This window comes from Garra rufa, chromosome 1, assembly GCF_049309525.1.
Source record: "Garra rufa chromosome 1, GarRuf1.0, whole genome shotgun sequence".
Lineage (NCBI taxonomy): Eukaryota > Metazoa > Chordata > Actinopteri > Cypriniformes > Cyprinidae > Garra > Garra rufa.
In genome coordinates, this window is record NC_133361.1 from 17,600,032 (window position 1) to 17,616,744 (window position 16,713).

A 16,713-nucleotide genomic window follows, 5' to 3' on the forward strand; every position below is an offset into this window, starting at 1 on the left:
AACATATTCGATCTGAAATGTCAAGTGTTTTATGTGACGTTGGTTTTGTATGTCACCACAGTTCTGACTTTAGATATCCATTGAGTGGCGCTATAACTCTAATGCTCTGTGACGTTTTAAAATAACGTACCATCTGCACTACACCTAAACCTACCCGATAGTATGAACAAAAGCCAATGTGACACAAAATTACAATTTCAAGCATGCCTCTTTAGCTTGTTTTTTGATCTCATCTTTCAGCTCTTTCACCATGAGTCATGTTTTTCACAGGATTTGTACCCAAGGATTTTGCATCCTAAATCCAATTCTGTATCGGCTGAGCTACCAAGAATGCTTGTTATGTCTGGAAAGTGAAAGCAGGTGTAATTATAACTGTGTATGAAAACGATTACATGTGCTCGCTGTTTTCTTTAGTGTTAATTTCTGTTGGAAAAGGCAGTGATATGCACTTATTGGTGCATATTTCATGTATTTCATGTTTTCGTCATAAGATTAAATACGTAAAAACAGTTGATTTTCTTAATGCAAAATATAATTTCCAAATTTTCTTTCTTCTGTTTTTGGGGTGAAATGTGATCTGAGATTCACTCAAAATTACAATTGTTTACTAAAAATAAACAAAGCTAACATTAAATTCAAGTTTAACGGCAGCCAGTCAGGATTGTGCGGTTCTGTAGTGCTTTAAGGTTAAGGAAACACGTAGCACCATGTGCGTTTCGTAATATATTCGATGTGAAATGTCCACTAAGTGGCACTAAAAGAGTGTTCATTTTTTCCCCCAGAACAGATGAATGTACGTTTTAAGTGACGTTGGTTTTGTTCGTGCAACCGCAGTTCTGACTTGAATCGTCCATTGATTGGCGCTATAACTCTAATGCTCCGAGGCGTTTTAAAGGGGTCCGATTATGCTTTTTCACTTTCTGAATTTTAGCCAGTGTGTGGTGTGTATGTTTGGGCATAAAAAACATCTACAAATTTAAAAATCTCGAAGTCCACTACAAAGGGAGATATTTAGTTTTTAAAAAGTCCCTTTTCAAGAACTACAACGAACGGCTCCTTTGGACTACAGAGTTTGTTTTCCGATGCTATGATGTCACAAAGCTCATTAGAATGTCATTCAAATAAATCCCGCCTACTGAAATTAAAATCTTTGGCGGATGGGGAGGGACAAGGTGGGGAATTCGCCTAAGTTTAGCAACGTAGCATGGACAGCCGCTTCTGAGATGCTTCAGCGAGTCTCAGAGCGGCTCGTATAAATGCGAGCATTGACTAAAGTGGCCGCAAACTGCTCTGGTAGCTGTGCTGGAGCCGCTATACCGTGTGCAGTACAGAGGGTCGAAATACATGGGGAGTCAAAGCTGATGTAAACATAAGCATTGACTAGAGTGACGATCATCGGAGTGGCGCCGTAGACGTGTGCATTGTGTGGTAAGAGATTTCTTCATCATACAGTGTAGATAGCTTCACTAGCCTTATGCTGGAGCTGGTTTGGGGCATCTAAATAATTAAATAAATTAGCACAATAATGATAATATCATGTATCGGCGATCTCGCAGGCTGACGATAGGACCAACACTACCGTAGTGTATTATTTACTCACCCTCCATGCAACCTAGGTGTATATGATTTCCTTCTTTCAGACGAATGCTATCAGAGTTATATTAAAAATTATCCTGGCACTCCCAAGCTTTAGAACAACATAGACTTTCTCTCCATCAGACCAAAACAAGTCCAATAAAGTGCATCGATCCATAACAAAAAGTGCCTCACATGGCTCCAGGGGGGTCAATAAAAGCCTCACGTGGCAAACCAATGTGTTTTTGTAAGAAAATCCATATCCACATTTAAAATGTAAGAATCACTTTAATCTATCTTGCGCAGTTGTACACAGAGCTCGTTGCTTTGGGAAGTTGCGTGGCAGCACCGATATGCCGTCTAAGCTGTTCGCCAATTGCAGTGCAGTGGGACTGCTAACCAATCACAACACATTTCGTTTTTTGGAAAGCAGACCTTCATCAAACCTAGAACTAATTGAGCCATTTGTGCCAGCCTGGGGAGAAAGCATTTGTAATAATGTAAATTATGTGAAAAATAATGCGTTTTCCAAACCAAGCATGAGAACATGTTCCAGAGCCCCCCCTTCAAAACAAAATAAAGACTTTGTAAAAGAGCATAATAGGAAGCCTTCTGCACTACACCTAAACCTGGTCGTCAATATACACCATCAATCTGATGGTATGAACAAAGGCAATGTGACGTAAAAACACAATCACAAACATGCCGGTTCACCTTGTTTTTCGATCTCCCATCTTTCAGCTCTTTCATCGTGAGTCATGTTTTACAAATGTTGGCTTTTTTACCGTCTCTAGTGTTGGAAACTGCAGTGGTACGTACTTATTGGTATGTATTTCGCATCTTGCGAAAATTCCCACAGGTATGTTTTCATCATGAGACCAGGAAGGTAAAAACAGTCAACTTTCTAAATGCAAAATATAATTTCCTATTTTTTCTTATGTTTTTGGGGTGAAATATGACCTGAGATTCACTCAAAATTACAACTCTTTAATAAAAACAAACAAACGAACATTAAAGGGATGGTTCGGAGTAGAATTGACTTCATTGCTATGCACTCCGAAGCCCATGTAAATACCCCATCCGAAGTTTTTTTTGCCTTAGTCAAACATTTATGGAGATATTAGAGTTTTTCGAATTGCTTGTTACAGGAGTGAATGGTACATGTGATGTATCTCGTAAATTGCACCACTAAACGTGCAAGTAATCTTACCAAACTTGTACAGTAGTGTAAATAGGTTATGTACTCACAAAACGCTGCATCAGAACATTTGTAAGTCCGCCATGAGTGTTTTAAAAACATGTTTTACCCGAGAACTACTAGTCTCAGAAACTACACGTCGACGTCACTTCCCTGGTTTGAAAAAAAGCACGTAAAAGTCCTCCTACTACATCTGTGTGCATGTCAACTTGCAGGAGGACTTTTACGTGCTTTTTTCAAACCAGGGAAGTGACGTCGACGTGTCGCCATTTGTAGTTTTTGAGACTAGTAGGGATCGGGTAAAACGTGTTTTTAAAACACTCATGGTGGACTTAATGTTCTGATGCAGCGTTTTGTGAGTACATAACCTATTTACACTACTGTACAAGTTTGGTAAGATTACTTGCACGTTTAGTGGTGCAATTTACGAGATACATCACATGTACCATTCACTTCTGTAACAAGCAATTCGAAAAACTCTAATATCTCCATAAATGTTTGACTAAGGTATTTACAAGGGCTTCGGAGTGCATAGCAATGAAGTCAATTCTACTCCGAACCATCCCTTTAAATTCAAGTTTAACGGCAGCCAGTCAGGATTGTGCGGTTCTGTAGTGCGTTCAGGTAAAGGATCTCCCGTTTTAAACAGCTGGTTCAAGCGGAGATGAGGCGGGCCACTCCTCTGTGCACCTGAGCCTGAATAGGCCCGTAATCCACACGCTCTCCGTCAACCGTAATCACGCCGGCCTCGCTCAGCGGCTCCAGCCTGAACGCTCGCACGCGCCGGTACACCACATTCGTGCAGCCGCAGTCCATGTGCGTCCCGCTCTGCATGGCCCGGAAGAGCCGCAGGAGCATTGTGCGAGAGATTCCCGCCGTCAAGTAGAACAGATGAATGATTCCATCGTCTGTGCGGGCGTCCGGAGCCGCCAGCAGATCCTCGCCCAGGTGACACTGGAACATGGCGAGCACCAGGACGAACTCCTGCTCCTCCACCAGCGTCCAGTCCTGCGGCACGGGCTGCTCCAACGGGACGAGCAGGTGGTCCGGCAGTTGGCTGTCGGTGGTCGAAAAGCAAGCGGTGTCAGATTCGCAATCGTTTTCGGCAGGCAGGAACGCCAGTTTTCCCTGATAGATCCGTAACGAGGCGATGCGCACCAGTGTGCTGACAAAAAAGCGCAGCGCTCCGATTTGACGGTACTGCTCGCTCTCGATGTCCACGTCGGCCACAAAACCCCAGGCCAGAGACAGGAAGGAGAAGATACGAGCGCCGGACGACAGACGGATGGAAATCAGGTCCAGTTTAGAGATCAGACCCTTGCAGAGCACAAAGCCACAGCTGGTCAGGAGATCTTCACCCCAAACCTGAGACGCTCTACAGAGAACAAACCAACACAAACACATTAGAGTTCAATCAACTGACCCTTTGTAAAAACCCGCTCTCCTTAGTTGCTGTTACTTTGTCCAACAAAAACAATGCAGTGAAAAAATACAAGAGGAAACTAACAACACGCCAACAGACAAGACAGAGCAGGTTACTTGTATGAAACTAAGTCTCACTTTTAAAATGTTGTCTTTTTAAGAAATTCAAACTCAAAAAAAAGAGTTTTGTGGCTTTTTGACTGTATTGCCTTATTAGATCAATCGACACGTGAACCGACCGTCTTTTCTTATTTACTTGAAACACAAAATAAACATCACTCAATATCAGAACGTATTTTCAACCACGGAAAGACGTCAATATACACCAATTTTTCAAGTTGAAATCCACCAAAGTTAATCTACTCTCCTGTCTGATTTGTTTGTCGGACAAAATGGTGGATTCAGTCAGTGTTATGATTGGTCAGACCGCCTGTCAGTCAAGCTCTTTGCGTAGGGTCAATTAGCACTACGATCAGAAACCGTTAAATTGCATTTTAATTTTAGTAATTTTGCTTTAACATTTTTATTTGCTTTTTTTAAACATATTTCTATATAAACAATTTTACAAACAGCAAAATAAACCCTATAATATTAGTTGTATATAGTTTTAGTATGTATTAATATTTTGAATTAGCTTTTGTTTTTATATTTTCAGTTTTCATTTTCATTTTTATTTAAGTTTAGTCATTTGTGTTTTTGTAATTTTATTAGATTTTTAAATATTTCTATATAGGTTTATTTTCCTTTTTTATTACTTACATTTATTTTATTCTAGTTTGCCAAGATAACATTTCAACATCAAAAAGTAAATTTTTTAACTAATGTTAATATTTTATTTAATTTCAACTTTGCTTAAATAACTAAACAATTTAATGGTTTTAATGAACTATACCACTGTCATTCATAGCAAAACTTGTAATACTATAATCAATTCAATAAAATAATGTTGAAAACATCATAACTTTATAAACAGCAAAATTACCTTTCAAAACATCCCCTACACCAGTGTTATTTTAGTAATTTATCTATTAGATTTAAATAGCTAGATTACAGTATTTTTATTAATATTTCAAAATGTATTTTTACAATTTTATTCAACAATCTGTACACAGAGCCTCATTGAGATCCCCATTTCTCTGGGATGAAGAACTAGAATCTAAAATTATATTGCAATATCTTTAATACTTCTTGAGTTATGGGCATTGTAAAAAGAATACTTATGGACAGGTATGTTTAATGCAGTTGTCTTGACAGAAGGAAATGAGATACATCTATCTGTTCTTCAGACATTCCTCATTAAAAGAAAAGAAGTATCATATTTTTCAAACTAACTTGGTTTTTGACCACAACAATTTACTCCAGGAGCCATATTGACATTTCAATATCTCTTAAACCAAATCACAGGCCATTAAAATTAAGATGCCAAAAGGAAGGTTTGTTAAGACCCAATATCTAAAAGGACATTAAGATAAGTTTAATACTTAGGCCTATAGAGTTACAGGCATTCAAACTTTAAAACTACTGTTTCTCCATTTTTGAATGGTCACCATTGGCACATAATTGGTCAAAGATGGCTAAAGTCTCTGTGTAATTCTCTGTGTAAAAATAACATAATGATGCTACCATCTTTCTGAAGTCATCCCCCCCCGCCCGTAACTTGCCATTTCAACCTATTCATTAGGGCTGTTCGATTCCGAAAATTTTGGAATCGATTCCGATTCCGATTCCTGATTCTGGAATCGATTGGAATCGATTCCAAGAATCGATTCCTCACTGTTGTTTTCGATTCTTTTTCGATTCTTGTTGTTTAGATTGGAGGAAGCTAATTTTGCAATGAATGCAGGATGTAAAGGTCGTATAAAGTTACCTTCTTATAATATTCAATTGTAAAAAAACAAAACAAACAAAAAAAATTATATATATAGCTATATTTTCTGTAGCTCTGACTGATTTCAGATTGTAATTTTGTATGCATTGCCCAGGAAATTAGTCATAACCCACAGCTCAGCAGTGGACATGCATTTGTTGCATGAATAAAACAAGACATGACGTGTATAAAATGACAAAATTAGCAAACTATACACTGAAACAAATCAACAGAACTTTAACCACACTGATATAAGAGCTCGTGGCGTAGCTGTCAATCAGATGCGCTCTCGGCCACTGATACGTGCTCTTTGCGTTTTCTTTCAGAGTTATCATTGGCTGATAGAAAGATTAAAAATAGCATTTATTTAAGATGTAAATAAGATCAAGACACATCATGATCTATTCTGTCGTGCAGCGCTCAAAATTGTGTACAACATGAGACAGTTCTCCCGTAGAATAACATCTGAATCGTTTTTTGAACTGGTTCATTTAAATGATCTACGCGAACGAATCTTTTCGTGTAAATGAATCAGACTATAATAACTATTAGCGAGCAAGAGTTAAATTAATGGGTGCTTCTCAAACGGAAGGCTGCATCCTTAAACTCGGACGAGTTTAGTAATGAGCCGTTGTATTAAGTTTATTTTCGTCAATCGACGTTTGATGACTTGCAGCCGTAATATGCAGCCTTCATGGAATGCAGCCTTCCGTTTAAGAGTTAAGTTTTATTGAACTGAAAACGGCTCTGAATGAGGAGTCGATTCCCCTTTAGAGGATCGATTCCAAACGTTGGAATCGACTCTCGATTCTCAATGCCTCGGAATCGAGGAATCGATTCTTTTTGGAATCGATTCCCAGCCCTACTATTCATCCATGTCATTTAATATTTTGGCTTTCATCACTATACATATCTATCTTCCCACAGAAAAAAATATTAGCAAAATCAAAAATTTGAGCCAGGGATGTTTTGGAAATTTGGTTGATTTGACACAGAGCAATTTACGAACCTGAAGTCTCACACATTTCCAAAAAAACAGCTTACTTCCGCATTGAAAAATTAGATAGGTAATAGAGAATAGTTTGTTTAGATCATGTAAATTCACCTGACACCATGTGCACATACTATTTTAAAGTACTATAAGTACAGGTTTTCTTTACCTAAATTGAGAAAAAAAAAATCCTTACAGTGTTTTAGCATTGTTAGCTCATTTCAGGCCCATATAATGCACCGCACATTCAAACAGGCGAATGGCGGGAATCGGGATTATAACCGTCATATTTAGACTTATGATTTCTCGCATCCATTTCTTCGTGAGTTTCTATATTTCTCTGCTTTAAATGGATGATATTGAGATTAATAAACCAGCAAAACGGATTTTCACAGGCACATCTGCAGTTCTTCTGAGGTACTGATAACAAATTTACGATGTGCTGTTTAATCAAATGACTGTTTGCTTAGAGTCTCATTAACCGCCAGTAGGAGGCGCTTGCGCGCCAATATTCAAAGTCCAACGGTCAAACGCGGCTTATTATGAGCTGAATTACAGACTCTGCGCCGGTGTTCAATCATTTCTCGGGTGAGTCGAGTACTGATGAATGTCTGCGGTCTGCTTTATCTTCATGAATAGAAATGACTCTATTAATGAGGTTAAAGTCAGCGTTTTTCTCCAGGGGATCGCTGAGCTCGAGTGTTTCATGAACTGGCCTGTTGTAGTCACCTCAAAAACACCCGGATGAAACTCATTAGCGATTCATTAATGCTTTCATTTGTTTTCTCTCCCTCAGCCGAACTTTTATTCTTTATAGTTCAAAGAAATGCTTAAAACCCACAGAGATTCGACTCTCACAAACTAATGACTGGGATAATGACTCTGGTAATGACTGCTTACATCGCAAACTTTAAATTGAACATTTGCACAGGTTGAGCTTAATGGGATCGCTAATGCAAATGAGGTCTAATTTTGCATAAACACTGATTCTTCTAGATCAGTTTTCAGAAATTACTAGCTTTCTGAAAACCAATGCACCAGTCAGATTGGCTGACTTTATTTTAATAAATCTATTCAGTTATATCACTCCTCCTGAGGAAGAAGCTTTTGCAATTTTTATGGCGTCAAATCATATATTAAGGAGTTCTGTTTAAGACATTCAATGATAAATGAATGAGATATCCAATGAGATGCACATATATCAGAACCACATTGGCTAATATAAGTTTTGGTGCTCATTTCCCTCATTTTGACATTCAGATTATGTAGACCATCATCTAATTTAATCTTTAAAACACTAGTAAATTAATAAAAAAAAGTTCAAAATTAATACAAATATATCATACTGTGCAATGTTGTGGTCTCTAAATTAAAAACATGAATTTAAAATAAAAATAAAATTATATACAATTTAAATTAATAAATTATATATTTTTTAAAATGAATTAGATAAGTAAATTAAATACATTTAAAGTGTAGTTTTTAGTGTTTTATTTTGAATTTATATACAAAATAGAACAATTTTATTACTGGTCATAACTTATTGGCATTGGTCTAATTTTAATTCTGAATTTCATAAAATTTAAATTAAATTACTAAAATTACATTAAATTTTATATAAATTAGATCATTTATTTAAATTATTAAATATTTAAATTAAAGTTTAGTTTTTAGTTTTTTAGTGTTTTGTTTTTAATTTTACACAAAACAGAATACAACTGTATTAATTGCCATAACTTATTGGCATTGCCAGAATTTTAATAAATAATTTTAATACAGCTTATTTTAAATTATTAAATTAAATGAATACATTTATTTAAAAATTTAAATAGTATAAATAATAAAATATAATTTATAAATATGTATTATATATTATTTAAAATATTATAAAATATATATATAATTTATGTAAATCATAAAATATTTAAATTAAAGTTTATTTTTGGTGTTTTGTTTTTTTATTTACACAAAACGTAATACATTTGTTTTATTTGGCATAACTTTGGCATTACAAGAATTGTAATTAATAATTTTAATAAAACTTATATAAAATGAAATATATATATACATTATACAGTAGTTTTTAGTGTTTACAATTTTACTATTTGCCATAACTTATTGGCATTGGCAGAATTTTAATACATCACTTTATTAAAACTTATATCAAATTATTAAATAAAATTCATAAATATATCATTTATTTAAATCATTTAATATTTAAATTAAAGTTTAGTTTTTAGTGTTTTGTTATTGGCATTGCCAATACATTTTAAACAATATTTTTTGATAAAACTTATATTCAATTACGAAATTCAATTTGAAATGAATCAGATATTTCATTTAAATGAATGAAATTAAAGTAAACTTTAGTTTTTAGTGTATTTACAAAATAACAATTTTGTTATTGGCGATAACTTACAAGCATTGGCCAGATATTTAATACTGGATTTTATACAATTTAAATAAATTAAATTAAATTTGAAATAAATTAGATAAAATTAAAGTTTAGTTTTAGCATTTTATTTTAAATTTCTATAGTTGTAGTAAATGCCATTTTCCAGAATTGTAATATCAGCTTACTTTACTCATCTCTAAACATCATGCAAAGAAGCAAAATCCTGTTGGTTCCTTCACATGTCAATCACACTTTGATGGGCGGTTCTTATCCTGCATGAACTGATAGTTATTAGTCTGACTCCTGAATAAGTCATGAATAAGTTGGCTCTGATTGGCTCACCCTGTGTAGTGATGGACGGAAGCCGCCAGTGCGTTTCCTGAACCTCCAGGCAGGATTCCCAGAGGAGTCTGGATGGCCTTTTCCCAATCTGGCCTCTCCATTAGACCATTCACCACCTAAAATACACACACACACACACCCCTACGTGAGCTGAATACATGCATACACACAGAGAGATGGACATGAGCAACCTCCACAAACCTCAAACAGCAGCCCGTCTCCAGACAGAATGACTAAAGCGTCCCATTGCGTCAGGTCAGCGTTCTTCACCAGATCCCGTGCATGATTTCGGCGCTCTGAAAGATAACAAATCACAGTAGATGCTCAAATTACTGTCCTGTGAGGCACTCAATGGACTTCATGAGCAGATACATTAAATGCATCTGTTAGAGCTAATTTTTTTAGGAAAACATTTCAGGTTTTCTTTCCATATAATGGACTTCTATGGTGCCACCAAGTTTGAACTTCCAAAATGCAGCTTCAAAGGACTCTAAACGTTCACAGCCGAGAAAATAAGGGTCTTATCTAGCAAAATGATCGGTTATTTTCTAAAAAAAAAATTACAATTTATATACTTTTTAACCTTAAATGCTTATCTTGTCTCTGTGTGTACTCTGTGTAGAGATTAAAAAGTATATAAATTGTAAATGTTTTTAGAAAATAACCAAACGTTTTGCTAGATAAGACCCTTCTTCCTCAGCTGGGATCATTTAGAGCCCTTTGAAGCTGCATTTAAACTGCATTTTGAAAGTTCGAACTCAGGGGCACCATTGAAGTCCACTATATGGAGAGAAATCCTGAAATGTTTTCCTCAAAAAACATAATTTCTTTACGACTGAAGAAAGAAAAACATGAACATCTTGGATGACAAGAGTTGTTCTGAAAGTGAACTACTCCTTTAAATGTATCACGGTTTTTTTCTAAACCTGGTGATGAATGTAATTGGCTCTTATGACAAATTGCTTGTGATGTTCCTCATTTGTAACCTGCGTAATGCATCAACTAAATGAATGCATATAAATTATTCAGATATTGCAGTTAATCTCAGAGAAATGCATGAAACTCCTTTAAAAGTGTCACAGTCTAAACTGAAGTTTTGATCCTGTGAGTGTGTGAGAGAGAGTGTGTGTCAGGCAGAAGTGAAGATTCATAGTGACTGATTCAGCAGAAATGCCTAAAGCTGAGACCGCACTTCACACACACACACACACACACACACACACACACACACACACACACACACACACACACACTCTCACTCGCTCGTTGGCTTCAGTGTGGATGTGGTGTGGAGTGTTAATAGAGGCAGACGGATCACAGGCAGAAACATCACAGTGACCCACATTACTGATGATCACACACATGCTCACATATGTTCAAGCAGCACATAATATCTACTTCATTCATGTCATTAGTGTCTGAGTGTTTTAGTGGATCGCAACTGGTCTTACAGGACATCATATTTATCCAGCGCAGGAGAAACATGCACAAGTGCTGATATCTATCTATCCATCTGTCCGTCCGTTCATCAAGCCATTGTTCCATCCATCCATCATACTACCCATCCATTGTTCTATCATCCATCCATCATTCCATCTAGCCATTCATTTGTTCTAACCATCCATCCACCCATCTGTCTGTCTGTCCATCCATCCATACATTCATCCATCTGTCATTCATCCAACATCCATCCATCCATTGTTTTATCCATCCATCCATCCATCCATCCATCCCTCCCTCCGTTGTTCTATCCATTCATTCATCCATCTGTCTGTCCATCCATCTCCAGCCAAACATTCAGCCATCCATCGATTGTTCCATCTATTTATCCAGTCACCTGTTTTTCTATCCATCCATCTTTCCATCCATCAGTTTATCCATCATTCATCCAACCATTCATCCATTCATTGTTTTATTGTTGTCATTGTTGTCCATCCATCCATCATACTATCCATCAATCTATTGTTCTATCCTTCCATCCATCATTCAATCCATCCATCGTTCTATCATCCATCCATCCATCCATCCATCCATCATACTATTCATCCATCCATTGTTCTATCCATCCCTACATCATTCAATCCATTCATCCATTGTTCTATCATCCATCCATCCATCATTCCAACTATCTATCCATTCATCCATCCATGATACTATCATCTATCCATTGTTCTATCATCTATCATCCATCCATCATTCCAACTTTCTATTATTCATCCATCCATCATACTATCATCCATCCATTGTTCTATTATCCATCCATCCATTGTTCTATCTATCCCTCCATCATTCAATCCATCCATCCATTGTTCTATCATCCATCCATCATTCCAACTATCTATCCATCCATCATCATACTATCCATCCATCCATTGTTCTATCATCCATCATCCATCCATCATTCCAACTATCTATCCATAAATCCATCATCATATTATCCATACATCCATTGTTCTAGCCATCCCTCCATCATTCAATCCATCCATCCATTGTTCAATCATCCATCATCCATCCATCACTCCAACTATCTATCCATAAATCCATCATCATACTATCCATCCATCGTTCTAGCCATACCTCCATCATTCAATCCATCCATCGTTCTATCATCCATCCATCCATCCATCCATCCATCCATCATTCTATCCACCCCCTATTATTCCAACAATTCATCCATCCATTGTTATATCGATAAATTCATCATTACAACTATCCATCCATTCATCCATCCATTGTTCTATCCATCCATTCATCATTCCAACTATCTATCCATTCATCAATCCATCCATCCATCATTCCAACTATCTATCCATTCATCAATCCATCCATCCATCATTCCAACTATCTATCCATTCATCTATTCATCATACTATCCATCCATTCATAATTCCATATATCTATCCATTCATCTGCTGTTCTATCCATCCATCCATCCATCCATCCATACATCCATCCATCCATATATCCATCCATACATCATTCCATCCAATCACACATTGTTCCATCTATCTATCTATTCATCTGTGGTTCTATCCAACCAACCAACCACCCATCCATCTATTGTTTTATCCATCCATCCATCGTTCCATCTAGCCATTCATCTGTTGTTCTATGCATCCACCCACCCATTTGTCTGTCTGTCCGTCCATCCATACATTCATCCATCTGTCATCCATCATTTCATCTATCTATCCATTCATCTGTTGTTCTATCCATTTATTAATCCATTGTTCTATCATCCATCCATCCATCTTTCCATCCAATCATACATTGTTCCATCTATCTATCCTTTTATCTGTTCTATCCAACCATCGATGCATTCATTGTTTTATCCATCCATTATACTATCCATCCATCCATCGTTCCATCTAGCCATTCATCTGTTGTTCTAAGCATCCACCCACCCATCCATCTGTCTGTCTGTCCGTCCATCCATACATTCATCCATCTATCATCCATCATTTCATCTATCTATCCATTCATCTGTTGTTCTATCCATTCATCCATCTGTCTGTCCATCCATCTTCATCCATACATTCATCCATCCATTTTTCATTGATCATTCCATGTTTATCCATTCACTTGTTTTTCTATCTATCCATCCATCTATATATATATTTATCTATCTATCCATCCATCCATCCATCCGTTGTTTTATCCATCCGTCATACTATGCATTTATTCATCGTTCCATCTATCGTTCCATCGTTCCATCATTCCATCTACACATTCATCTGTTGTTCCATCCATCCATCCATCCATCCATCCATCCATCCATCCATTCATCCATCCATCTATCCTTTGGGAACACAAGAGTTTCCTGAGAGTAAATCATGCACAGCTGATACGCAAACACACATCTAACTACACAAACACACTCTGAACATTCACTGATGGATGTATAAATAGATCCATCCTCATCAGCATCAACACATACACACACATACATGTTGGGTTTACATGTTTTATGGGGACATTCCATAGGCGTAATGGTTTTCATACTGTACAAACCGTATTTTCTATGGCCCTACACCTAAACCTAGCCCTCACAGGAGATTGTGCACACTTTTACTTACTAAAACTAATTGTGCATGATTTATAAGCCTGTTTCCTCATGGGGACCTAAGAAATGTCCCCACAAGGTCAAAATTTACTGGTATTACTATCCTTGTGGGGACATTTGGTCCCCACAACGTGATGAATACCAGGTACACACACACACACACACACACACACACACACAAAAGCAATCAGTCATCCATCACTCAGATGAGTGTGTGTTTCTCTGTTGGAGGTTATTCTGAGTTCATGCTCTGACAGTGGAGTTGTTCATCTGTTAGCAGTCCCGCAGCTCTCTGACTGATAGTGACTTTTATATATGAAGCCGCCAGCTCTATATAGTGAGACGGGAACTTGTGTTTTATGAGTCTGCAGACTCTAATGATAAACGTGAACAGATGGAGTACTGTCATGGCGGAGCCAAACTTTAAGGAGAAACATGCTGAGAAAGATAGTTAAAGTTGCTTAACCAGAAAATCACATCAGGTTAGGGATAATCGAGCTAAAAATGATCAATCTTAATGTTTTAAGCTAACATTTCCCAAAACCCCTTGCTCTGCAGAATCTAAACTCTCTTTTGACCTTTCTGTGGTTGAAAATGAGCCAAAACCGTCCAGCTTACTGCGCCAATAGTGTAGCCAGTTTGGAAGAGAAATATATTTTATTTTATTTTTGTGATGAACTTCTCAAAACATCTGCATTATTGCGTGTAGGGACTTCTATTATGATATGTTATTCAAATGGGACTCTTATCAGTGTTGCGCTATGCCTTTGGGAGTGCGGGAGTTACGTCAGCCTCAGACCACGATTGAATGCTGGCGAGGCAAGACGCTAAAAAGTTTCTCCTCATCTCCCGGTTAATTTCGGTATGTTATCAGTGTTCAGTTAACTAAGGTTTGTTAAATTCTAAACAGTATGTGTTCTAAATGGGATTATACATATGTATTTCTGTGTATTGTGCGATTTTTATGTGATTTGTGCCTGACGCACGTGACACTAATTAATCGGTGGTTTGTGCACAGTGTGAAACACGGAGAGAGGATAGCGTGGTGAACGTGATTGTCTGATTAAGTGTCCCATGTGTTCCAGGTATGTTTAGTTCTTCAATTTAAACAGTGAAAAGTGATTTAAATAATAATATATGTGAATTGGTGAATATTATGTTTCTATTGTTGTTAATTTCTCATTCCACTTATACTGAAAACCAATCTGCTTTAATTTAGATTATGCACTTATGCATTTAATGTTCCCTTGTATTATTGTTGTGGTGATTTTTTGGGGAATGTTTGTATGCTGTTTGTGTAAACATTAATTCAATACATTAACAATGAATAATGATACATGTGGAAATGAAAACATTCAAACAGTAATTTTATTTTTATATTTTCTTTATTAATGCTTAATGAAGTACACTATGTTGAAAAAGCTGTTGTAATTGTCGTCAGCCTCAGACCACGATTGAATGCTGGCGAGGCAAGACGCTAAAAAGTTTCTCCTCATCTCCCGGTTAATTTCGTGTGAAACACGGAGAGAGGATAGCGTGGTGAACGTGATTGTCTGATTAAGTGTCCCATGTGTTCCAGGATCAATTAAAAGTGGTGTTTTGAAGCCGTCCCGCTGTTTCCAGAGTGAAATCTATTATGTGCAGATTGGGATCTGCTACATAAAACTGGTGCCGTGACCTTCCAGGATACAACCGATCAGCAGCAGCCGATCACCGGGGGTTGACCGTCTACGTGGGACTATTTCTGTGACTTTTCTGGATCCAGCAAGACGGCCGCAGTCGCCAGCCAGGTGTCAAGTCGAGGATCGCGTCCTGCCTTCCAGTGTCAGATAATGAACTTCTCTTATTTCCGCTACATTCAGTTTTCTCAACATTTTTAAGACATTGACTTTTGAACTGGACATTTAATCAATTTAATGAGTTCTATATGAGTGACCATTACGGCCAGTAAGATGTACAACATGTCTACACCAGTCTTGGGGAGGGGTAGAGGATTAATTGGTATGGATGGTGTTGTGAGACATAAAGAAAACAATCAATCTTGTAATGTTAATCTGCGTTATTCACAAGAGGGGGGGAACTTTAATTCTGGCGCTGCTTTTACACCCACTCCTGTCATTGATGACTCTCGGTTGCAGATAACAGAGTTCATTGAAGAGCTGGGTAGCCAAATTGGTGATAGCATTCTTGACAGGCTTTTAGCTGATCGTAGTCCTTCATTGGGGCATCAGACTAACCCCTTAACAGTTCCCCTCAAAAGTGAGCTCGCTAACACTACTCTTGACTTATCCAAGTTGAACCTGATTGTACGATCTGACAATAGAGAACCCCCCATTTTCCGTGGTGACGGTACAGATAAACACTCAGTTCATGAATGGATAGAGTTAATGGAGGTTTACTTACAGAAGTGTGACTGTCCAAAAGTTGAGCATTCCAGTGAGGTTCTCAATCACCTTTTGGGTAGAGCTAAAAACATAGTCAAAGTGGGGCTAAAAAGTAACCCCTCGCCTGATAAGGTTGTTACCCCTGAAGTAATTTACAAAATACTTCTACGCTATTTTAGTGAAAGCCCAGAGTCTTGTCTCCCACTAGCAGACTTTTATTCTACACTTCCCCATGCTAGAGAAAGCCCTGTTGATTACTGGGTCCGTCTCAATAACGCAGCCGAAATCGCAGATAAACACCTGCAGAAACAGGGTAGTCAAATGAAGAACATTTCTCAGGAAGTCGCAATGATGTTTATTCGGAACTGCCCTGATGATGGGCTTTCTAATGTGTTCAGATACAAGCCTGTTACCAAGTGGTCATCGGCAGAGGTGCAAGAAGCCATCGATGAGCATCAAAGGGAGTCTAGAACAAA

At 37.3% G+C, this 16,713-nt stretch overlaps 1 protein-coding gene across 1 annotated transcript in view; it reads right to left on the reverse strand.

Annotated features, from left to right (window-relative positions):
- Positions 1–3,417: 3,417 nt before the first annotated feature.
- Positions 3,418–16,713, reverse strand: part of sphk1 (sphingosine kinase 1) — a 43,552-nt gene continuing 30,256 nt past the window's right edge. The window contains exons 3-5 of the mRNA XM_073825256.1: positions 9,992–10,086; positions 9,791–9,906; positions 3,418–4,148 (exon numbers count right to left, since the gene is read on the reverse strand). Coding sequence (XP_073681357.1) covers positions 3,428–4,148; positions 9,791–9,906; positions 9,992–10,086 — 932 coding nt within the window. The 3' untranslated portion in view covers positions 3,418–3,427. The remainder of the gene's footprint in view (positions 4,149–9,790; positions 9,907–9,991; positions 10,087–16,713) is intronic.